This window comes from Nipponia nippon, unplaced genomic scaffold (assembly GCF_047370975.1).
Source record: "Nipponia nippon isolate SJK-2023a ecotype South Korea unplaced genomic scaffold, ASM4737097v1 scaffold_11, whole genome shotgun sequence".
In the NCBI taxonomy this organism is placed as follows: Eukaryota; Metazoa; Chordata; class Aves; order Pelecaniformes; family Threskiornithidae; genus Nipponia; species Nipponia nippon.
In genome coordinates, this window is record NW_028262302.1 from 25830540 (window position 1) to 25853451 (window position 22912).

A 22912-nucleotide genomic window follows, 5' to 3' on the forward strand; every position below is an offset into this window, starting at 1 on the left:
TCATTTGGACCAAGGACCCATGGGAGACGTGCTCACAGACAAGGCCATGGGCTACACTGTCATTGGGCTAATCAGAGGTGACAAAGATATCACACTTGCTTACAGACCACAGGGCAAATTAAAAAGCTGTGCTGGAAATCAAGGAAAATATTTGCATTGGCATGTTGTGCATTCCAAAAGATGAAGGCACAGGAGCAACACTTGGGCAAGAGACTGTGAAGAAGAAAGGTGACCTGCGATACGAAAGCTAATTCTGAGCATCTTCCAGCCCCAAGGGCTCAGGTCTGAACTTCACAGCTCTGTCCTGCCTGTCTTTGATACTCAGCAACTACATGGTGCATTGCCCCCGTGTTCATCGGTGCATTTCTCAGGGAGGACAGGAGTGTTTCTATTTTTGATCTCCCAGATCTCAAATTGTGAAACTCACTGACTTTGCAAACAAGTGACTTGCTTGAAGTTCAGCTAAGAAATTCAAAGAGCTCAATACTCAGTTGGATGTAAATAAGGAGCTTCAAGATTTTAAACCAGCACTTCTAGAGGATGTGCATGCAAAAGATAAGGTTATTCATCCCTGAAGACTTCTAAGCCTCAAATGATTGCTACCAGGAGCAGAAAGAAATGACATTTCCTTTCTGTCTCAAATATTCTCAGGAGCCTCAGGGACAAGTCATTCCTGAGGTGAGGAGTGGGATTCATCTACACAGCAGTGCAAAATTTACATACATCAGTCTTGAGTATTCATTAGGATATGTTCGTGTGAAGGGGAAAGGAGCGCTGTGTTATCATTCCAACAGCACTTCCCACATGGACCACGATGCAGATGATGCAGTCTTTCGCAGAGTTGTGCCAGACTGAGCATTTCTCCGCCGAATGAGAGGGCAAATGTGCTGGGACATGACCTGGGAAGCCAACACCTCTCTCCAGTGGATCCATCTCCCCATCCCTCCCCCCTGCTCCATCCAGCTGCTGGTTGTCTGGGATGCACAGCCCTGATTTTAGGAGCACAGCATCACAAGCAACCCTTATGGGTGGGAGCCCCTTGCTTGCCCTCCTGTCCCTTTGGCCTGCTCATTTCTTGATGCGAAAAACAGTAAGCAGGGCTTATTTCCCAACCAGGCTCCATGAAACAGCCACCTCGGAAATGGCCCATGCAGCCACTGGCCAAAACACGTGTCCCCTGGGCCACCAACCTGCTCATTTCGAAGAGGAACCGGTCAGCCTTGGCCATGCGGTCCAGCTCGTGCTTATGCTCTTCCAGCAGGTCAATGTCACCCTTCTCAGGAACAAACTTCAGGAGCTAAACGGGGGAAAGCACACTGGTGGACATGAGGTCCATGCACAGCTTTTCAGGGGAAAAATGGTGACTGTCACTTGAATGTATGTACAGAAAGTGACCCCAAGGCACCTATGAAATAAGTGTTACTGCTGTCCCTGCGACCTCCTGTTACCCCATCACATTAGTGTCCCTTGCTTCTGCCCTGCCATCCCTCTGGTTTTACAACAGATGTACTGTGTCTGCTCCACAGTGGTTTCAACATCCACTCTGCCAGAGGAGATCTGAGAGACTCTCATTTGCTGCAACTCTACCTATTTGCAGATGGAAATTTTGTGCAATGAATCCTCCCATGTCTCTGCTGAAAAGGCAATTACCAGCCTAGCTTTAAGGACAGGTGAATAAAATGCTTCCAAAGGGATTCAGAGGGGGTGAAAAACGGGATTCCCTTTTTGAGGACTGCACAAATGCTGAACAAGCTTTCAAAACTAAAACCCCACCGAGCACGAACTTCAAGCCGCAGACTCAAAATAGGCAACTGGCCCAGCCTCGATGTCCCAGGGCAGACCCAGGTACAGGCATGGCACGTGGAGGCCATGCTGCTCCCGGCACCGATGCTACGACCGAGCTGCTTTCCTGCTGCTCCAGCCCACTTGGGTGGTTTTCCAACATGCGGCTGGTAAATAATCTGGGACCTCGACACACTTCTCAAAGTTGCGGTTTGGTCCTGAGTGCCTTGCACAGCACGGTCTCAGCATGAGGCAAACACGGAAGAGCACAAGACACGTTGCCCACCTGCTCCAGCATGTCTTTCGGGAGGTCCTCCTGCTCGTCCATTGTCAAAATCGCTCGTTTGATCTCCTCGTTCGAGAGTTTCAGCCTGGGAGGTGGAGGGGAAGGAGAGTTATTCCCAGCCCAGCAATTGGGCAAGGTTAAGGAGCATTTCCTTACACACCCATGCAACATGAACAGGCTAACTCCTGGCCAGCAGCATCGCAAATAACACTACACAGCATGTTACAAAGAAGGACGTGCGAGAAACTTGGCAGGGCCATGCCCTGCCAAGGCACAGCAGAAAGCAGCCCTGGCCCCGCTGCGACAGGGGGTCAAACCCAATAGCCAATTCCTTCTTCCCCGCACTGCAGCTGTTGTCGCCTATTTTATAGTATTTTATATAATTATTGTAAGTAGCATATTATACATATATTAAAAATATGTATGTAACTCTTGCCCGTAGCAATGCTGCTCCTGCAGTGCCAGCATCCCCGAGGGCCATGGGGCCAGTGGGGGTCACGCTCCCCATTGGCAGCACAGCCCAGCCCAGGCTCAGGAGCACAGCTCAGCACTGCTCCTGAACCCGTTGCCACAACCCCTAAGGAAAATTTGGCCAATTTCTGCTGCTTTTCTTGGATTTGAATGTTGCCTTCCCCACCTCTCCCAGCTGCCTTTGGCTGGAGTCTCCCTGTAGGAAGAAAGAGAAAGAAATCCAAAATTTGGGGAAACGGATGCTCAGCATCCCAGGAAACCCATCAGGTTTTTTTTAGAGGGGTGGGGATTCAAGGTGCTTTGAAGTGTAACAGGTTGGAAACCAGCCCTCCCTCCACCTTTTTCTTCCTCCACTTCACGTAACAGGAGTTGAAGATGTAGCCTCTAATTGGGGATTTCTAAAACCACAGACCATTGTATCACAGCAAGCAACAATGGGCTGGTCTTCCCCCAGCAGCCTGCACCGAGCTGAGGCAATAGATAGAAAGATGTCCTCAGCTCTTCCTGGGCTACAGCAGCCATTAATTACAGTTTAACATGTCTGCAGCACACCCCGTGACCGCTCCCTGCAATGACTTTGATTGCAAAACCACACATATTTTTCTTCACGTTTTTGCATTGTGGTTGAGGAAATAATCTAAATGCAGAAGAGGGAAAGCCCAGAAACTCCTGCAACTCTGCTAGTACCCTATCTCTTGCCCAGCCTGCAGTGATGGTTAAAGCCACTGCAATAGGTACGGTTTAAAAAAAAATCCCCTGTTCTTGCATGCAGGGAAAAGTCGCACAGTTGAAAAGACCCGTTTGTGGGCTCTAAGGAAACCCATCACCCCAGTCTTGGTGATCAGTGCTGCCAAGGGATGCTGAAACACTGGATGTGGCTCAAAGCTGAAACCAGAAACACATCCTATGGCAGGATGTAAGACCTTGTGTCAACATGATCAGCAGATCAAAAAGAAGATTGGGAGCTGACTTGATCATCCCAAGTAATTAAACAAGGAGGGTATTTTTCAACCTGGCATCTCTTCAGGGAGCAGACTGAGACTGTAGAGCTGGCTTTTGGAAGATGAAGCTGAAGCAGGAAGGGTGCTGGTCTCTAAGACCAGGGTAGCAAGAGCTTGGTTTAGCTTGAAATCTTTTGCTCAAGCCCTGAAGTGAAGGATTAGCTTTATTGAGGCTGGTGGATCTTACAGACCTGGCAAGTAAATATTTGTTCCTTATGAGCTCATGTTTCTCGTCCCGTACCCAGTCCTCTCTCACCTCCTGCTCGAGGGAGCCCGCCCAAGAGAGGGTTTGTTAAACAAGGAGTGAGTGAAAATCTCAGCTCGGCCAGGGGATGAAGCACAAAGGTTGCACTGAGCAGTGGCCAGGACAATTGCAAGCATCACCCCACAAGGAGCAAACCCAGGATCCATGGAAAATATCCCCTCTGATGCTTGCAGTGATGAGCAGCCACATCCTGGGGACACCCTACCTGTCCCGTATGGGAGCAGTGGCTGGGATGGACGTGACCTGAGGTGGGACAGGAAGCTGCAGGAGGACTCCTGTTACACCCAAGCAGTGACATGAAAGCTCAGACCACCAACAAATGTCACATCAGTCCCCACCCTGGTGAAAAGCAGACACTGGCTGGGTTTGAACATTTGGGGAATCCCTTGGAAGCAAACAAGCTCCTAGGAGAAAGGGGCAGGTAGAGCTACCCCTCGTCCAAAGCCAAAGTGAACACCTAAAGCACACACATTCCACCGTGATCGTCCAGGAGGGTGGTGAAAGATAAGGGTGATTTTTGTAAGCCCTGCTCATTAAAAGCAAAGTCAATTATAGAATATATTTAAAAAAAAAAGAGGCTGAAAAAACTTTTCTCAGGAATCATCAAAACCCAGTGCCAAGAACAAGAGCCTGCCCCAGCATCGGCAGAGAGCAAGCATGAGGCGCCAGAAGAAAACAGCTTCTCAGACAATTTGATGGGAAAGGGGCCAGTGAAAGCTAGAAGCTTATCTATAACCACAATAATTATCATTGTTGGCAGCAGCTGTCGAACGCAAGCCGTCTGAGAGGAACGGGGTCACAGGACTTGCTGTCACAAGGATTTAAAGCCAGCAGCCTGCCTATGCGAAGTGACAGCTCGCCAGCCTGACAAGCGCGGGGCTATTTTGCGTGGCTTTTGTAGAATCCTGCAGAGGACGTAATAAGTGTGAAGGGGAAAAACGAATTCCACAGGGAAAGGGACGCGCCCTCTTGAAAAGCCACATTCATTTGAGAAAAATGTTCCACGCCACCTTGCCTGAGAGAGGAATCAAACGAGCCATTCACCACCGGCACAGGCAGAAAGCGATGGAGTAAGGGCTTGATTTGCATCTTGCAGAACACAGCACTAAAAATACACACATGTACACAGGGAGCAAAAGCAAGGACATGGTGTGTTCACGGAGGAAGACCCAATAACGCACTGACATTGCCAAAGCGTTCTCAGAAAAAAAAAAAAGGAAGAAAAAAGCAAGTGTTAAAAATATTCTTGTGCTGCATTACAAGCCGCAGGAAAATCCAGTGATCTCACTGTACAGTAATTTCTCCCAAAGCAAGGGAAACAGGCAAAAAAATAAATCTACAGAGAGAGATAAAGTATCTTGCTGGCCGTAATCTTTCCACGCTGCAAGCCAGACAATGCCTGGTGAGCTTACAAACGTCTGGGCTAAATCAGGGGCCAAGCTTGCAGGTCCTTTCGCATGTGAAAGTGCTTGTCCCCGTGGTGGCCATGCAAGCAAGGCAGGAGAGCAGCAGCCCGGCTGCAGTGAGCCACCCTGTGAGACCAGTCCCTTTGCAACACTGGGACCAGGAACCCACTGCTCTGCCCAGGTTAGGGATGGGCAGCTGGGGTAGGCAGAGATGAAAGGGTTTGCCCAAGGTCACATGGAGCCTGCTGGAGATACAGGGGCGGGACCTGAGCCCACCAGCAGGATGCTTGGGCTTCATCCTAACACTGCCCTTCCTTTTAGTTGCTTGGCATCAAGAGTAAATTGCCCAAAGGGATTCTGGGGAGAGAAACTCGATTGTGGTCCCTTGCAGAAATGGGGGAAGGAGCAGATTTGGCTGCTGCTGCAGTGCTAGAGAAATGCCCGGCCCAGCTGGCCCCTCTGCCTGCGCATCCCCGGGAGCACCATGGGACGAACCCCAAAGCACCTCCAAAGCAGCGGCTGGCACAAGGTACTGCTTCCCCAGAGCCACTCGTCCCCACAGGGCCCCGATCCTGCTGACTGTGCTCAGGAAAAGCCGTATGAGTCCTGGGGACCACCCTGCAGGGCAGGTCTGATCCCGCTTCTCCCCTAGGAAACGACCCAAAAGGGAGGGCAGACAGGCAGCAGCCTCCATCATGCCTTTTTTCTGGGATTAATTACTGGCGACTCATTTCCAGCCATCACTTTCTTGGAAGCGAAAAGTTTGCTGGTGAGATGAAACTAAGACCTTTACTTGGTAAGACATGCACGATGCCTTTGAAATTAAGTGCTTGGGTAGCTCCCCTTCCCACCGAAGGGGCTATTTGTGTGCTTAACTTTCAATTACACACTTAAACCTCTGGCTGAATTACACCTAAACCCACTCTGACTATGCTCAGCCTAAGTATGCCAGGGAGCAGCCCAGCCAGTGCCTCAAATCCCATCGCTTTACTTGCTAATAGCTGGCTGCCATAGACGTACTCATTTGCCCGCTGCTTTAAACTCCACTTTCATCATCATCCTTTTTATTTGGACTGCTAGGAAGTATGAAAATCACCAGAAGCAAACCAGAGCAGAGACAGCCATAAACACGGCAATTTTACCACCGAACGCTGCAGTACACGGCTCACTTCACTCATCGCTCCTGCTGCCCGTGGGGCTGCAGACCACCTCCGGAAGAGCTTGAAGAAGCACCAGGGACTGCGAGTTACCCACCCAGAGGGTTTTTTTTTTTTTTCAGACATCAGCCTCTGCCTGCTTTCTAGGGAAGGAATCCAGCCAGGCTGCCCAGGCGAGGCACCAGCTCCTGCGACCCACGGTCGAGGAAAGCAAAGAATTCGGGCGCTGCGGCTGCAAGCCCAACCTGCCAGTGATGCTGCTCCATCCCAGCCGGACCTGAGTGGCACAAAAGCTTCTGCGCTTCCAGGCAGCAGAGTGCATATTTCTGAATGGAGCTATATTTTACTGCTGTTGGGATTTTTTTTTCTGGGTGAGTCAGAAACAAGTGGCATTTTCTGCTGCTTTTTGGGTTTTTTTTTCAAGTAGCTGCGCTGATGGTTGATCCTTTCAGACCACCGCAGCCTGGCTTCTCCTTTCTTATTGGTGTAGTTTATCTTGCCAAAAAAGGCCCTTTTCATCCTCTTGGCAGCAATCTGGGGATTGGATTAAATTGCTCGTAGTAGCGCTGAGCCTGCTGGGTGAGGGGCACGTGGGAGGCTGTCATCCCAGCAGGGCTGGGCAGCTGGAAGAGGGGGACGTCCCCTTCCCGAAATCCAGATGTGGCACGGGACACCTGTGCAGGCAGCCAGGCCCTGGCTGAATTACGCTGCCGCTCCCTGCACCCTGCCAATACCCAGTGCTTTTCCCAGCCTAACAGATACTCTCTTCAACCGCCACCAAAGAGCAAGAGGAAGATAAGAGGTGAAATCAAACACCCTCCCATCCCCTATAAAGGCTCCCTGGGTACCCCAGCCCTTTGGGGCCTTTCCAGGGACGCTAAATTGCCACGTACCCAGTTAATCGCATCTCCCTCCCCGTGCCACCCCGCCACGAATGGTGTAAGGCTATAGCTGGGTTCAGGTGTCCCTGGCTCTCCTCCCATGCTGGCTCCTGTCATTAAACCCGCCCTGGGGACAAGGAGCATCCCCCCCAGCCCAGGGCAGGTTATCAAGCATCCCCCTACTCCCCGGAGGGCGAGAAGGCATTAAATGTACCTGGAGAGGAGGATATTGCAATTCTGAGCTCTCCGGCCGTCTATGACTGAAAGCTCCTTGACTTTATGCCGGGAACTCAAGGTGTCATCGATAGCATCTTCCTTCTACAAAAAAACAGGGGGGGAGAAAAAAAAGGCCTGGAGAAAAGCCATGAAGAAGCAAAGACATTTAGTACTCTCAGCACACAGCAGCATGATACACAGCGGACCCCCATTAATCAGGAGTGTCACCACGGGTTACGGGTAAAACCCATCGCCTGTAACTGAAACACAGTAAGTCGTTTCATAAACCACAGCTGGCTTTGAAGCCACTGGTTAGAAATGTAAATATTTTCTCAGACAGGGAAGATTTAAGAATCTGCAAACACACAGGCGCTGCTGAATAAATAAAGCCGGGCTTTCTTAGCACACATATTTGTGATACTTCATTAAATCTTCGCATGAAATATTTCATTACGGGCTGCTGCACACACTCAGCATCACTCTTGTTCTTCACCCCCACTCCAAACATCTGCAGTCACCCTTCACGCATCAGTCCTCCCGAGCAAGCTAACCAATACAAGCTACCAGACTTGCAAACACAACCTGCAGCATTTGCTGCTCTTTCAAGGAAATTCTCCCCAGATAAGGGATTTGAAAGCAGGAATCTGTGTGGCATAAGCACCTACATCTCCTAAGCAGCTTAAATATGTTACCTTCAAATGAGTAACAATATACCAAATTGCAGTTGCGGGCAAATGGGCAGATCTACATAACAGCAATCTTGCAGGGTTGCCCAAGGGGTTCATGTTGCCCCGGTTTTAATTTATCATATCGCATGTTTTAGTAAGGTTAATCAATTAAAAGCCGGCTATTCAATCCTTCTGGAAGGAACACAACCTGGAGCTGCAAGGTCCCACGCGCTACAGATCCGCACTAAACGTCTATGAGCGTAGGGGACCTGGCACACAGCCACTGCACGGGTTGAGAGTGAGCACAGAAGTTCCCATTTTTTATTCTTTTTCTTGTTTGAATGAAAAAAACCCCAGCTATAAGAAGCGGGAAGCTGCTGGGACAGGCGGTGCAGAGCGAAGGCAGTGGCAGGTGAAGGAAGGCGAGCCCCACGTCACCTACCACCAGCTGCCCCTCTCGTGCGCCTTGCCTGCTCTGACTGTGATGAAACAGAGAGCTTCAACCCATAGGCAGGAGTTTATTTATTTCCATCCTTTGAAAAGCAAAAATGCTCAGAGGTAGGAGCTTCTCTGAGTTGAGCTGCATCTGAAAACCCTACCCCTGGTCTCAGAGGTTGGCTTCAACTTGCGGCCAGACAGCAGAGAGAGCAGCTTTGTACTTACCAGCCTCCCCAGCATCAACTTTCAAGTTGCTCCTCCTGGTGGTCTTTGTACCTCTCTGATTTAACCCCCACTTTGCCGCAGGTTAACCCCCCCCCAGCACTGCGCATGTCCCTTGAGTCCCCAGCCCCGCGCTCACGCTGCCCTCGCCGCTCGAAGGCACCGGGCTCCTGTGGATGCTGGCTTACCTGTCTGGAGTTACCGTTCACAAAGAAGTCCTACGGCCATAGCAGAAGCATGGAAAAAGGCAGTAAAAACACATGCAGTTCAGTGATCTCAGAGAAACCAAAAGGATTCAAAGCACAGTCAAGGGAAGGGTGCAACACGGGGAGCTCGGCAGCATGGGGAAGCACTTGGGGTTTGCCAGCGCCAAAATAGGGGGGATGCACATGAAAATGTGGTGAGGATTAAAGGATGCGCAGAAAGGGAGGGCGGATGGGAGAGGGAGAGACAGCTCCATGAATGGATCAGGCCAAGGTGCTGGTGTGCAAGGAGGTGAGGAGGGGCCATGGGACAAGGTGGGAGGATGTTGGCCAAGCCCTGCCACCACTCTGCATAAGAGTCAGCAAGTGCTGGCCCAAAGGCACAGCACTGCTCGGACTGCTGTGCCAGGGAAGAAAATTGCTAGTTTTTGCGAATCCGAGAGACTGAAATGCCAACGCGACTGCCAGGAAAAACAGGGCTTTCAAGTGGAAATAACGAGAGGCTCATCCCGGAGCAAATCTGGCCGCAGCAAAACTTTACCATTTGCCGTGGCAACACATTTCCCCTTGATTTCTCCTCTGACAGAGACAACCCCCCTTCTCCAGGGCTTGGCAGCCTGGCCAAATGCCACCCCGACACACCAACAGCACCACGCTCCTCTGAAGACCTGGTTGTCCTGCTGGGCTCCCCCCACCAGCCTGGAAGCACGCATGGCAAAGCCAGCACCACACGCGTGCACGCACGCACGAGGGTTTTACCACCTCGTTCCCTGGGCTGCATCTTTCTTTTTTTTTTTGTACTTGGCTCAAGAGACCATCCAGCAGCTCCATGATGGGGAGGGAGGTTTCAATGGTGCATAAATGGCTTGTTTTATTTTTTTTTTTAGTGAAAAGAGAAGGCAGGCAGTGAGCAAAGGAGGTAAGTGGGTCCAAACGCAGTTGGTTTACAAGGGCGCTTCCCCTTCAGCCCCTCTGTGCCAAGGCGGCCAATGGCCCATGTACCTCGTTCGAGTTCATCATCTCCAAACACAGCCCATCACTGGTGCCTTTTTAAAGGAAACTTTTTTACGCAGGTTTTCCCCTTACCAGCTGCCAAGGCTGGATCAGCCCAGGACCCACACATGGCTCTGGGCAGGAGGATGGGAAAGGGCTCCATTAGATGCCACCGAACACCCAGGGCTGGGGGACCACCACCCACTGGGGGCTGAGCTGTGCTGACTGCAAGCCCCTGGCTGAAAAACAATGCATCAGGCTTTCCTCAGGCTCACAGAAATGTTGTGGCCATGAAGCAGAACAAGACGTGCCAGGAGGCAAGGAAACTTCAGCCAAGAAAAGGAGCGACCGACCCTTTCTTTGGCAGAGGGATGGGCACCCATGGGGTGCAGCGCGGGCACCCCGGCGCAGCACTGTGCCGAGCGGTTGCCTCAGGCAGCGTCGCACCCATCTACGTAGAAACACGTGTCGAAGAGCTGCCACGACCCTCCCCAGGCGCAGAGCTCTGGCAATACCACCACGCTGGGGGCTTTGCAAGGCAAGGGGAACCTGCAGACCCTGAATAAGGACACCCGAGCTGCCACTGCTGTACTTCAGGGAGGTTAGATGAAAACCCATACAATTTAGCTGGATGTGAGGCTGTTGCAAAGGCAGAATTAACTCCGTGGATCAGTGTCCTGGTTTCAGCTGGGATAGAGTTAATTTTCATCTTGGTAGCCGGTATGGGGCTGTGTTTTGGGTTTAGGATGAGAACAATGTCGATGATACGCTGATGCTTTGGTTCTCGCTAAGTAGTGCTAAGCTGTTGCTAAATAGGTGCTAAGTGGCGCTCACACTGGTCAAAGACTTTTCAGCTTCCCCTGCTCTGCCGGGTGCACAAGAAGCTGGGAGGGGGCACAGCCGGGGGGGTGCTGACCCAGACTGGCCCAAGGGCTATTCCATACCATATGACGTCATGCTCAGTATATAAGCTGGGGGAAGAAGAAGGAAGGGGGGGGGACATTGGGTATGATGGCGTTTGTCTTCCCGAGTAACCGTTACATGTGATGGAGCCCTGCTTTCCTGGGGATGGCTGAACACCTGCCTGCCCATGGGAAGTAGGGAATGAATTCCTTGCTTTGCTTTGTTTGCGTGCACGGTTTTTGCTTTGCCTATTTAACTGTTCTATTTTATTTTACTTCAATTATTAAACTGTTCTTATCTCAACCCACGAGTTTTCTCCCTTTTACCCTTCTGATTCTCTCCCCCATCCCACTGGTGGGGAGTGAGCGAGCGGCTGCGTGGTGCTTAGTTGCTGGCTGGGGTTAAACCACGACAATCAGTCAAGGTTGTAAAGGATTGGTGTTTCATAAAGCAACCTCTTCCCAGCAGGCTCCTTTGTGGGACAGACACAAAGCACACCTACAAGCAGCAACAGTTATCTTCTTGTTCGTTTAACTGGTCCTTAACTAGGAAGCCCTCCTTCCATCCCGATGCTCAGAACTACCCCACGCTGCTCAGACTTGCCCTACGCTGCTGGAGAGAAGAAATACAGGGTGGTCCTCCTGCAGTCCCCTGCTCCAGGAGAGGGAGGGCTCCCTATGCATTAAGGTAGAGAAGAGGCTTGTTACAAAAACCCTCCCTCTCTGCCTCAAACCACCTCATCTCTGCCTCTTTCCCTTGCATAAACCGTGATTAGCCTCTGCTGCAGGATGGCGGTGTAAGAAGGAGCAGCTTTAAATCTGCTGTCACCATCCCCACAAACGTTCCCCACCCCTGCTGCCCCTGGCCCCTGCGCAGGTCACTCTCGCTTGCACGGAGGAGCTGGAGGCTTTTCTTTCATCCTTTTTTGGGAGATGAATTCTTTCCCAGCTCACTGCTAAGCCCCTGGTTCAACAACATGTATTTTTTTCCACTTGGCCCCGGCTCTTTTACATCACTCACCGCTGCGGGACCTGCCAGGACTGCCCTGGCTGTGTCACTGCCACTTATCAGCATCACTCCCAGCCTCTTTGCCTTCCAGGCTCTCAAAACATCTCCGACAGAGGCGCAGACCCTTGCGTAGCACATCTAAGCCCCGATGGCCCTAGACTTGCTTTTCCCCATCACCGCATGCACGTCCTGAGGCAGCTACCCCCAGTCCTGCTGGGTCCTCATGCCACAGTCTGAAACACAGAGGTCCTGCAGGTTTTTCTCTTGTATTTAGCAAGATTGGTAAACACTGGTACCACACACAGCTGCGGGGCCGAGACCTCTGCCAGGGATGGGGACATCTGCAGAGCTTCAACAGGGAGGACGGGGAGGATACAGGCTCTCCTGACAGCACAGGGTAGGGATGCTCCCAGGCTGAGCCCCAGGAAGCCCAGAGGGCCCCCATCCTCCCTGAGTGGAAAGGGCCTTTCCCAAGAGCTGCAGAGCTCACTTCATAGCCTGCGTTTACATCCCAGCCTGTGACATGGGAAAAGCATTTAAAGAGATGCTTAAAATTAAGTACATCATTAAGTCTCGGGTCTGTGCACTACTTAGGGATTCCCAGGCACTATGGCAATAAAAACAGACAAGCCCCATCAACAGCGGCCCCACAACAGCTACTCATGGGGGGTCTGAGAGCTCTCCGCACCACGCACACCTCTGCACGCTGCCCCCAAGCCCTGCTGGGGCATCAGCCATAGCGATGTACCACCCAGCCATGCGACTTTGGAGCCCTGGTTTGCTCAGGGCACAGGCAGGCAGGCAGCCCCCGACGTCCCACATTGTATCTGAGGACAAGTGAGAAATGTGATCACGAAAGAAGTGATTTTTGGCCAAGGACTCAAGACGGGGAGCAGGGAGGAGAAATCCCTGCTCCTCCACTGCTTGCTCAGAACAGAAACCAACTTTTGCTAGAGCTCAAAAATGCTGCAAATCATTAAAGCATTAGTTCATCCTCCTTCCCTGCAGGGACAGGCCATTCACATGGAGCTCCCCCAGCCCCACACCGTATGCAAAGTGCCCCGTGGTGCGTCTGTTATCTCAATGAGCGCGTCTAACCCCGCGTGCCGGTGCGTGCACGGCAGCTGTCTGCGGAGCTGTGCGGCCAGCAACGTTGGGGCATGCGGCCAGGCACCTTCTCCCAATGCTGCAATTGCAAGTTTGGGCACCCTGGGGACTTGCAGGTGAGCAATCACATGCCCTCGGGTCCAGGGGATGTGTCCCATCGCTCGACTCACACAAAACGGTGCTACCATGAAGCCTGGGTGAGCCACAAGGAACTTGTGCATCATGCTCCCAAGGGCAGGTCCAGCCCCAGCAGCATCTCATCGGTGGGATTTTGCCTCCTCTTCCCCAGTCTCCCTTCCAGACACTCTCGCAAGCATCTTCTGCAGTCCCACCTCAGTCCCTTGCTCCCACGTTCAGCGCCCTTTTGGTCCATATCCCATCCGGGGTGGAAGCCCGTGTCACAGCTCTTCTTGCAGCATCTTCCCCTTCTTGCTGGCCCTGAACCTAACCAGCCGCTTCACCCAGCGGGACCTCGGCCAAGCCGAATTATTTTTAAATTCCTGCCTGGCAGTAACCCACAGCACACCAGGTGATTCATGGACTCCGGCAGGCAAGCCAGAGGGCAAACCGTCCCTCTGACACACCAGGTTTCTATTCCTGCTTCCCTTCCATTTCCATCTTATCTTCAGATGTGCTCTTCAGTAGGTACAAGTCAAGCTCCAAAAATGCCGGGGAAAGAGCCAGCACCGTGGTCACCTGGTCCCGAAACACACTGGGGCAGTACATACGTCTGGTGGGTTACTCTTGATATTTGCCCTGCTCTAATCCACCCTGATCTTTCCCTCAATTAGCCCCTGGAAGAGATTAAACTCTCACGTTGCCTAATGAGCTTATGTGTTGGGTCCACTCCTTTCCAGCACTGTCCCTCTGCCTGAGCCTGGCAAGAGCAGGACAAGCTGTTCTCTCCTCCCAGCGATGCAGCCAGACGTTCAGCAGGTGAACGTGACTTTTTCAGCCTCTCTCCTTGCTTTTTCTCCTGCCTTCTTGAAAAACTCACTGCTTTTGCCCATCGTGGTCCTGCCTGGGGTAAAATAAGTGTCTAATTTTCTTGTGTGCTTCGATGCCTTGCAAACTGGGGCCATATTGCTTGAGCAGGAGATTAAAAAGCAGAGGCTTGTGCCTGCAGTGTCATTATTTTGGTTTGGGATTTGCTTTTTTGTTCAAAGCTCACATTTTGCTCTGGGCTCACTACAAAAATAAAAGAAGAGATCCACCCATGGTAGATGTGGGCAAAACTTAGTCCTTCTTGGCCAGAGAGGGATAGAAATTTTCCACCCAATACCGAGACATGAAGCAGTTGCTGTTAAGAGTGATCCAAAAATATTACCCAACCGTGGCCACATCTGGGGGCTATTTTCATACATTCCCTGTCTCTTTTTTTTTTGTTTTTTTGGTGATCCATCTTCATGACACACGTGGTCAGGTGCGTGGGCAGGGGCGAAATCAGGCACATCGAGCCATGAGCGGCCATTTTAATGCAAAGGCACCGGCATGTGGATGAGAGGATAAAGCAGATCGAGTCGATCTGGCAAACACTGTGTTGGTATGAAATAATGACGGGAGACATGTTTTGAGACCACAAGTGAAACCACACAATCTCATAATGGCGGCACCTTGCCCAGATGCCCATGTGCGCATCAGGCCAGCTGTTACCTGCTGTCTTTGGTAGGCGGAGAACGTCCTTTCCAGGTCTTCAAGGTCCAGGATTTTGAACACTTTTGTATCATCTATGTCGGTCCACACGGTGCCTGCCAGCTTGTTCTGCAAGACAGTGGGAGCATTGCAGGTTGGGGTTCCCCTGCTCACCTGCCCTTACATCACCAGGTGGCCATCTGGCACCTCCAGTTTCACTGCCCGAATTATTGCCCAGCTTACCTCTGGCAGCTTGGACCAGTTGAAGGACTTGAGGGCATTCGTCGGCTGTGGGATGCTCTTCTTCTTGAGGGCCAAGCCCAGAGGTGCTCCGGGGGGAGGCATCACCCCATCCAGGGGTGGGGGGCCGGGGGGCGGTGGGGGACCACCTGGAGGGGGGGGGGGTGGGGGAGGCGGTGGGGGACATCCCCCTGGGGGCGGTGGTGGTGGTGGAGGGGGAAGAAGAGATCCGGGAGCTGGAGAAGGTAAAGGGCCACCAGGAGCTCCTGGTGGCAAGGGAGGTCCTCCGGGGCCAGCAGCACAGATCGCCCTCTGAGAGAGAAAGAGGAGGGGGGACTGGTCATACGGAGCTGGGGGACACCACCCAAGAAACACTCCCATCCCTATTTTTAATTATTGTGGCCAAAATTTAACCAGCACAGGAAGCACTCAAAGGCTTCAGCACTCCTGACTGAAGTCCAATGCATCTGGAGAGGCAAAATCACTCCAACACCAGGGACAGACATCTTGGTGGCCTGCCCAACAAGCACCTTTCTCAGCCCCCTGTGCAGCTCAGCCTCCAGAAATCACCCCATGGTGTTTGCAGGGGGGTTGGGACTGGGCCACAATGGGGAGGAGGTTCAGGGCCTCACCCTGCTCATCTCGTGGAGCTGTGCCGTGAGATCCGCCACCTGCTGCTTGACCTGCTTGTGCTCGCTGGACTCCTTCTCCAGCTTCTCCTTCATCTTGTTCAGTGTCTGCATCATTTCTTCCTTCTCCTGGGTCTTGGCGTCACACTCCCGCTCCTTCTTCTCCAGCTTCTGCTGAAGCTCGCTGTGCTCTGAAACAGCCCCACAAGACCACTTTTGGGTGACAAACACTCCCTTTTGGCAAACGGCAGCAGGTGGGGGACTAACCCCCATGCTGCCCTGCGAAGAAGCAGCGCAGTTAAGAAAAGGGAGCGTGTGCTGTGCCTTAATGGCCCAGCCAGGGTTTCCCCGTGAAAAAAGGAATATCTGCTTTGGCTGTTTCCCTTGTGAGCCCCATGGCGTGACATTATCTTAGCCACTCAATAAAGCCTGTACAGTCCGTCCAGCTAAATACATGTATACATTATCTGTTTAGTTTACTGTGCTCTCTAAGGTTAAAGTTAACGCTGTCTCTCTCTCCATCACTCACCTTTTCGCATTTTTTCTGCTTGTTCTTTCCACTGTTTCACTTCATTTTCATTGACTAACCTAAAAGGAAAAGACAAGTAGTGCAATGAGACAATCCTACTGCAGTAAACAAGCGGCCATCACCAGCAAGAAACACAACTGAACAAGCCTGGGCAGTGGGATTTAAGGCTCCCAAACTGGTATTTCCAACACCTCTGCTCTGCCTCCCCCCTGGCAGGGTTTTGCAGACTGGGATGCAGCACCATCTCAACAGCCCCAGGGATGCTGGCTTGTCCAACCGAGGAGCAGAAACATCACTGGGTGACAGTAGGTGATGAATAAGGAACAGTGACAGCAGCAGTCAGGGGAAGTAGCTCACCGAGGACACAGAGCCTGAGCTTAATACACCTGCACATCGTGCTCAAGAGGTTGAAGCAATGGCAGCTTGGCAGGGACAACCCCCAGCCCCGGCCCTCTCGCCTGCCGGAGCGGGAGGCAGCCGTGGTGTCCCATGCCAGTGCCGCTCAGCAGCCAGCCCCAGGAAAGGCGGGTGAGCACTTACATTCGGACGACGTTTTTAATATTGAAGTTTTCCAGGGGAGTGGCATCGGGGTCCTGCCCTTTGTCACTCTGGATGACGATCTGCTGCACGATCCTGTCGAGCAGCAGCCAGTACTGAACAGTGTTGCCGCTTCTTTTATCTGGAGGGGAAAAGGGGAGAGACTGAGGGGCGCAGCAGGGAGGTCGCTACCACCCCTGGGGAGGAGGTGTGGGCTGCCAAGTCCCCCGCAGCCACGGGTTTCCTCGCCTCCCCTGGGACTCACAAGGCATTTGGAGACAGTGGTGCAGGATAGACATAAAGTGCGGGTATGCCTCGGTGTGTGTCAGCCTCTTCCTCGTCAGCTCAAACATCTGAGTCGCACTTTTGGTGTCGATGTGGACCTGCGGACAGGAGCGAAGCAAGGTCAGGCCATTGGCCTGGCGATGGCACTGCCTGTTTCCCGAGTCTCAGCTCCAAACCCCACGAGTCATGCCCACCCCACGCCTGATGGACAGACAACCCCCACTGCCCTGCAAGGGGCAAAGAGTTCTGGTCAGCAGCCAGGGATGAAGCAGGCTGTAGGATGAAGCAGGCTGTATGATGGAGGCCACAACGGAGCAGGGCAACAGGAGACAGATTTCCAACCTCTAAATGTTATCCAAAAGACTGCACTTCGTCCCAGGCCATGTAGGTGCTTTTAAAAGGAACCCTGACATTGAGTGCTGGTGTCTGCATCAGGAATGTTTGTACTCACCAGCTCAAATCTTTTGGCAAATTCCAGTTCGTCTTCATTTCTAAGCATTTCGAAAAAATCTAAATGCCTGAGGAAAGAAAGGGGGGGGGGGCGGGGAAAGACTGTTAAAAGTAGATACGAATGTGACAATTAATAAACTGCAGGCAGCCAGTCTGGCAGAGCTTCCAGAGCTGCCCACTAGCCAGCAGTGGCCCAGAGACAAGCGGGACTTGAAACATCAATTGGATCTTCAGTCTTGAGCTTCCCAGTCATTACAGCCTTTCCAAGGAGCCTTTTGGGACGACAAGAGGAGGACAGCTGCCATCCCCTAGGCCCACAATCGCACATCCTTCCCTCAGCTCAACCCTACATTAGAGCCCAGTGAAATGGCACCAGGGTTTTTCCTCTCCCTCTCTGGCGACAGCAAAAAATTTCCTCAAGAGGGGCCAGATCGACAGTCTAGACCCACATGCTTTCCCCAAAGGCCAAGTCCAGAAACCAGAAAGCAAGGGTGCAAGGCAAGGGCAAAAATAACCGTCAGGCTGTGGGTTACTACTCACCGGTCGAGGGTTGAATTTTCATGCTCTCGTAGTTTATCAATGACTGGCTGGATCCCAAGCATGAGAAATTCGTATCTCAGGTGGAGTCTGAAATCCAGGCTTTCCTGCAGGGGACAGTTGTGGGGTCAACCCAGCAAGGTGCACATCCTTGGAAACCTTACTGAAATAAAAACACCCAAACCCACCAAAACACCTCCCTCTCCAAGAGCCCTGGTGCTCACCACGCCTGCCCCTTGGCTCAGGACTGCGTTGATGAAGGACATGATGGCTGTCTTGAGGCTCACTTCATCCCGATACCGCCCCGTGCTCTTGTCCAAGTCATTGATCAGCGTCTGCCAAACACGCAATGTCAGTTAAACGCCCAGTGACAGCCCCAGTGCTGCACAAACGGCCAGGGGACGCATGCAGGAACAACTCATGGTGCTCCTACAGCCCCTGTAGCAACCCGCTGGTGATGGACCATTGGCTGTTGCCTGCTGTAATGCAGCCCATCCCAGCACCCATTTTGGCTAACATCAGCCTATCCAGATGTGCTACAGCCTTGCAGAGCTGCAATCCCAGTGACCTTGCAGAAGCAAGCACTTTTTTGGGGGGTTGCTGCCTTAAGTAACTGGTTCCTCACTCTTTTCTCAGCTGCAGACCTCATCAGACATGGTTCGGGAGTAATTCCCAGAGTATCTAACTTGCAAACAGCCATAATAGATCATTTGCAAGTGGCATTTAGATATCCAGGAGGAGGAAGGGACAAGAACGCTGAATTCTGGGAGCCAAGAGGCGAGTTGAGACCCACCTACCTGAAAACGAGTCCGTTCGCTGGCATATTTCTGGTAATGCAGCATCGCCTCCAGTACCTTTTTGTGGCCCCCGGGAACCAGGCACACAGCGCCCATGATTTCCAGCACTGCCACCTTCGTCTTAATATTCTCCGTGCTCAGACTCTGAGCGATTACGTTAATACTCTCCGAATGGGCCAGGACGTGAGCCCGGCCCAGGGAGTTGTTCATTAGTGCTTTTATACATCCAATGAGCGAGGTATGTATTCGAGACTCTGCTGTCTCATAGTCCATGCTTTTGAGAAAGTTCAGAATACACGACAAGCCATCCAGGTCGATGAACCGGGTTACAAACCTGCCAGAAAGAGGCTTTTTAGCTTTAAAACCAAATGCTGAAGGACCCTTTTAACCTCAAACAGGGCTGACTTGTCTGTTGTTGTAAACCCAGAATCTCCTTATCTATTTTTTCCTGGACTTTGGATACCAGAAAGCCTGCAGGCTTAGAGCACAGGGACAAGCTTGCGAAAATCTTAGCAATTTAATCGGTGCCTGGTAGCATAGGCAACCAGGCATCATCTGCACAAGGTTGTTCAGAGCTAGGGTATTTGGAAGAGGACCAGCTAACCCAGCTATCAGCACAAGCCCCAGGGTGGAGGTTAGGAGTTTGCAGCCACGCTGCTGCAAAACCTCCCCAGTCCCAACCTGAGTCTTAAATCCCACTCACTTGAGACCAGTTTTGCACAGGACTGGAAGAAACTCCCAAGTCCTGCTGTCACCTCCTCATCATCTGCAGACACCCCAACACCAGCCGAGCCCATGATACCTGTCAGACTTTCTGCCTCCTGCTACCTCTCCTGCCACCTCTCCTGCCTCACCACCCATATCCTCCGCCTCCCTTAGGCACATCTCACCAATTTTAAGGGATTTCTGATTTTTATGATGACTTATAATGCCACTAAATAGAAAGCAGAGAGCAAACGCATGGCAGCACCCCAGGCAGATTCACTAGAGCAGCCAGACATAACACTGCACACTGCTCATTTTAGGACCTCCCTGCCCAGTGCCATCCAGGCTGGGTGTATTCTGGTTTGGCAAAAGGCACAGGCTCGGAAAGCAAATGAGCCAAGAACATCCCAGCACTGGGATGATTTTAATTCGAAACAAGCCATGCTGATGCGCAGCAACAAAAGGGGTAATTGCAGGCTTGGGGAAAACTGATTTCTTTGCTTCAAAGCCTGCTCTTCCAGCCAAAGTCAACAGGAAATTTGATGTTCACTTCCCTGGGAGCAAAAGCAGGTCCAACAGGTAAAATTTTCTGTAGAGCCTGCTGAATCCTTCTGACTTGCAGTGAGACAGACTCACAAACCACTTTTAAGGACTTTGCAAAGTTTCATGGCTGGGTACCAGCCCTGCTCCCAGGGCACTGTGGGGAGCCAGCACCCAAGAGGTCCACGTTTCATAGAAATTGGGTGCTCACCCTCGACCCTGGGAATTTCTTACCAAGTACCATCACCAGAACCATTGCAAAAGAGAAATGGAAGAGGGGAATGTGTTTGCAAGCAAGAGCAAATTTGTTTCTTCCATAACCAGAACAGGTCATGCATTTCTCAATGAAACATTTTCCCATCAGAAAATGTTGACCTGAGGCATCTTAAAGGTTTTGCAGATGTGTGCATGCAGACTCCAGAGAGACTGAATGTAGGAAAAACTACAGACATTCAGAAAGAGTCCCACCCTTTCTTTATCTTCCCCATCAAAACCTCCTAGCAACATTTTTTTTTTGCATTTCATAAAAGCCTGAGGATTCATGTGATTTTATTCCTTTAGAAAGTGGAAGAGAAGTTGAAGTTGAAACAAAGGGCCTGGTCGACCAACAAAAATGTTTGTTGTTTTTTTTTTAAAATTCAATCTGGAAGGACTTTTTACATTCTGTTCCAATGAGAACAAAAGCAAATTTGAAAAAAAAAGAAGTCGCCTGATTTGCCTGCACATATGTGAAGGTCCTGGTGGCTCTCAGCCACTAAAAGGACTGAGGAAAAGGAACAAAATGACAAGAGGTGAATCGAAAAAAAGTAAGTGGTGTCCCAGGGTCCTTGTCTCCCTCGTCCTGTGCAGCCCCCATTTATATTTGTATTTAACCCCCTGCTCCACCACAGAACTCAAATCCAAAGCCATGACCGTGGCGATAAAGCCAGGAAACAGAAGGGAATTGCCTCATTGGTTTTGTCCGCAGTGCAGTCTTCAAACTTTCGATTGTTTTATTTCTCTCCTCCTCATCTTCTCTTTCCAAGGCGATCAGTGATTTTCTCTGCGAAAGGAGAAAGGCAGATGTGAGAGGGGAGGTTTACCTGCAAAGCTCGTGCCCAAGGAGTGGGAGCGCCTGCTGCCTCACCGTGCCAAGCCGCGGGGATGGAGCTAGGACCCTAAACCGACTCTGGAAGTCTAAAAGGGCAGATCCTTATGGCAATTGCAGGACTCGGGAAAAGAGGCAGTTTGGAAAAACCCCTGCGGTCTGCAAGGAGATGGCCTGGGCTGGGGACAGCAGGGTGAACACATCGCTTTAGGCTGAAGACGCTGCCTGCAAGCACCCAGACAACTCACTAGCACATGTTTGGAGCATCACAAGTCAGTGACACCTGAACCCACATTGGCTTTGGAGCAGTGTTGCTGATGGCCTCGCATCTCCCCAGCCACTTGGGTTTTGTTTCAAAGCAGTGGGAAACAAACATTGGCCGGTGCTGAGCGAGGCTGCAGGAACCCAGTGCCCTCTTCTCCAAACCGGTCCTCATCCCCAGCAAGTCCTGGCAAGACACCAGGCTTCACTGCCCTGAGACGACGGGGACAGCTGGATCACCATCTTGAGAGGACACACTTAGCATTGTCCTGCATGATCATTAAGTTCCAGAATTAACGCCCTACAGGTAGGAGTGGTGTCACCCCAAATTGCTGACCTGCAACTCATCCAGACAAGCCAATGTTGGAGAATGCTTGCGACTGTCCCCCTGCAACCCTCAGACTCAGAGCAGCGAGAGGGAAAGGCTGCAATTCAGGAGAGGAGCATCCCAACTCATGGGCTTGGAATGTAAATCCTGGCACATCCCCTACAGCCCATGACCCTCCCAGAAACACACTTTGTAAAACAAAGAGGTAAATAAGTGCATCACAGTATCCCATAAGAAAGTGTCTGGCTGAACTCTGCTCAGAGATGCTGCAGGTGACATCTGGGTGACATGAACCTTGACGTGTTTCCAGAGGACGATCCCAGGGCTGGAAAGGGCTGTGAGGATGCAGGGGGCTAAGCCAGTGCTAATGGGGGGGTCCACAGAGCGAAGGTGTGAAACTGGGACAGGGAGAAAGGAGAAGTCCTTTAGCCTCCCCTGGTACTCATGCATCCCAACAGGTACCTATGTGCCCCTGCAGAGGCGGCAGGGGGGCTCAGGGGATGCCCCGCAGCCTGGAGGGGATGGGATGCTGCAACCATGCTCGGGGTCAGCCAGGTGGGTCCTGCCAACCCTGTCACTCTCAGGTCTCCCAGTGCAAGCCACCAGTGTGCAGCTGGGTTAGGGACAGTGGCTATGTGCACTGGATGCCCTTGGCATCTCCCACATTGGATTTCACTATCCAGCTGGCACTGGGGGCTGGGACCCTGATTCCTGCAGCTCTACCTGGGTAGCACGGCTGCCTGCAGCCCCGGGCATGCATGTGGTATGGCTTGCTCACCCCAACTCATGCAACCAAGGCCACAGCTAAAGCAACACCCCGGGTGCTTCCTGCACCATCCAACGCTGCTGGGCCCTCAGAGGTGTCAGAGTGAGCCCTGCCAGCACTGGCTGAGGCTAAGCCAAAGGAGAGAGACAGGGTCCCAGCAGATATAAAGAGCTGTGCTGACCCCCGCATGTAACCCAGCTCCTCTTTGGCAGTGTGTCAGGGAGATCAAAGCAACCCTCCAGGTACCTGGCAGGCTTTGATCACAAGCTCTGCTCAGGCTCAGGGCATCGTCTGGCCGGTCCTGGGTGTCCCTGCCTTCCCGGAGGCGAGCAGCACGCTCCCTCCTGGCTCGCAGCCCCTGCTTGCCGCTCTGTCCCTGCTCCCCCACCCAGCCCTACCTTCCCTGTCACCATGTCTCTGTGACAGCAGGGCAAAGAGGGGCAAAAAAAACCACAAACACTTTTCTTTTTCATTTTCCATGCTGCTCCCACCCCTTAGTGCAGTGGCCATGAAACTCAGCACCTTCAGCCTCTGAAAGCAGGAGTGAGGATGGAAGGGCTCTGAACTGCACAGCCTTGCAGG

At 51.9% G+C, this 22912-nt stretch overlaps 1 protein-coding gene across 5 annotated transcripts in view; it reads right to left on the reverse strand.

Annotated features, from left to right (window-relative positions):
• The window catches only part of DAAM1 (dishevelled associated activator of morphogenesis 1), a 98497-nt gene that overhangs the window by 11065 nt on the left and 64520 nt on the right, over positions 1 to 22912 (reverse strand). For 4 of the 5 annotated variants that reach the window (XM_087747990.1, XM_087747992.1, XM_087747994.1 and 1 more), the window contains 15 exons: positions 20836 to 20930; positions 18644 to 18977; positions 18071 to 18181; positions 17850 to 17953; positions 17311 to 17377; positions 16840 to 16957; positions 16578 to 16716; positions 16038 to 16096; positions 15512 to 15699; positions 14883 to 15191; positions 14661 to 14768; positions 8982 to 9011; positions 7464 to 7567; positions 2069 to 2153; positions 1191 to 1297 (listed from right to left, as the gene is read on the reverse strand). In XM_087747990.1, coding sequence (XP_087604116.1) covers positions 1191 to 1297; positions 2069 to 2153; positions 7464 to 7567; positions 8982 to 9011; positions 14661 to 14768; positions 14883 to 15191; positions 15512 to 15699; positions 16038 to 16096; positions 16578 to 16716; positions 16840 to 16957; positions 17311 to 17377; positions 17850 to 17953; positions 18071 to 18181; positions 18644 to 18977; positions 20836 to 20930 — 1958 coding nt within the window. The remainder of the gene's footprint in view (positions 1 to 1190; positions 1298 to 2068; positions 2154 to 7463; positions 7568 to 8981; positions 9012 to 14660; positions 14769 to 14882; positions 15192 to 15511; positions 15700 to 16037; positions 16097 to 16577; positions 16717 to 16839; positions 16958 to 17310; positions 17378 to 17849; positions 17954 to 18070; positions 18182 to 18643; positions 18978 to 20835; positions 20931 to 22912) is intronic. The other variant, XM_087747995.1, reaches the window with a different exon arrangement.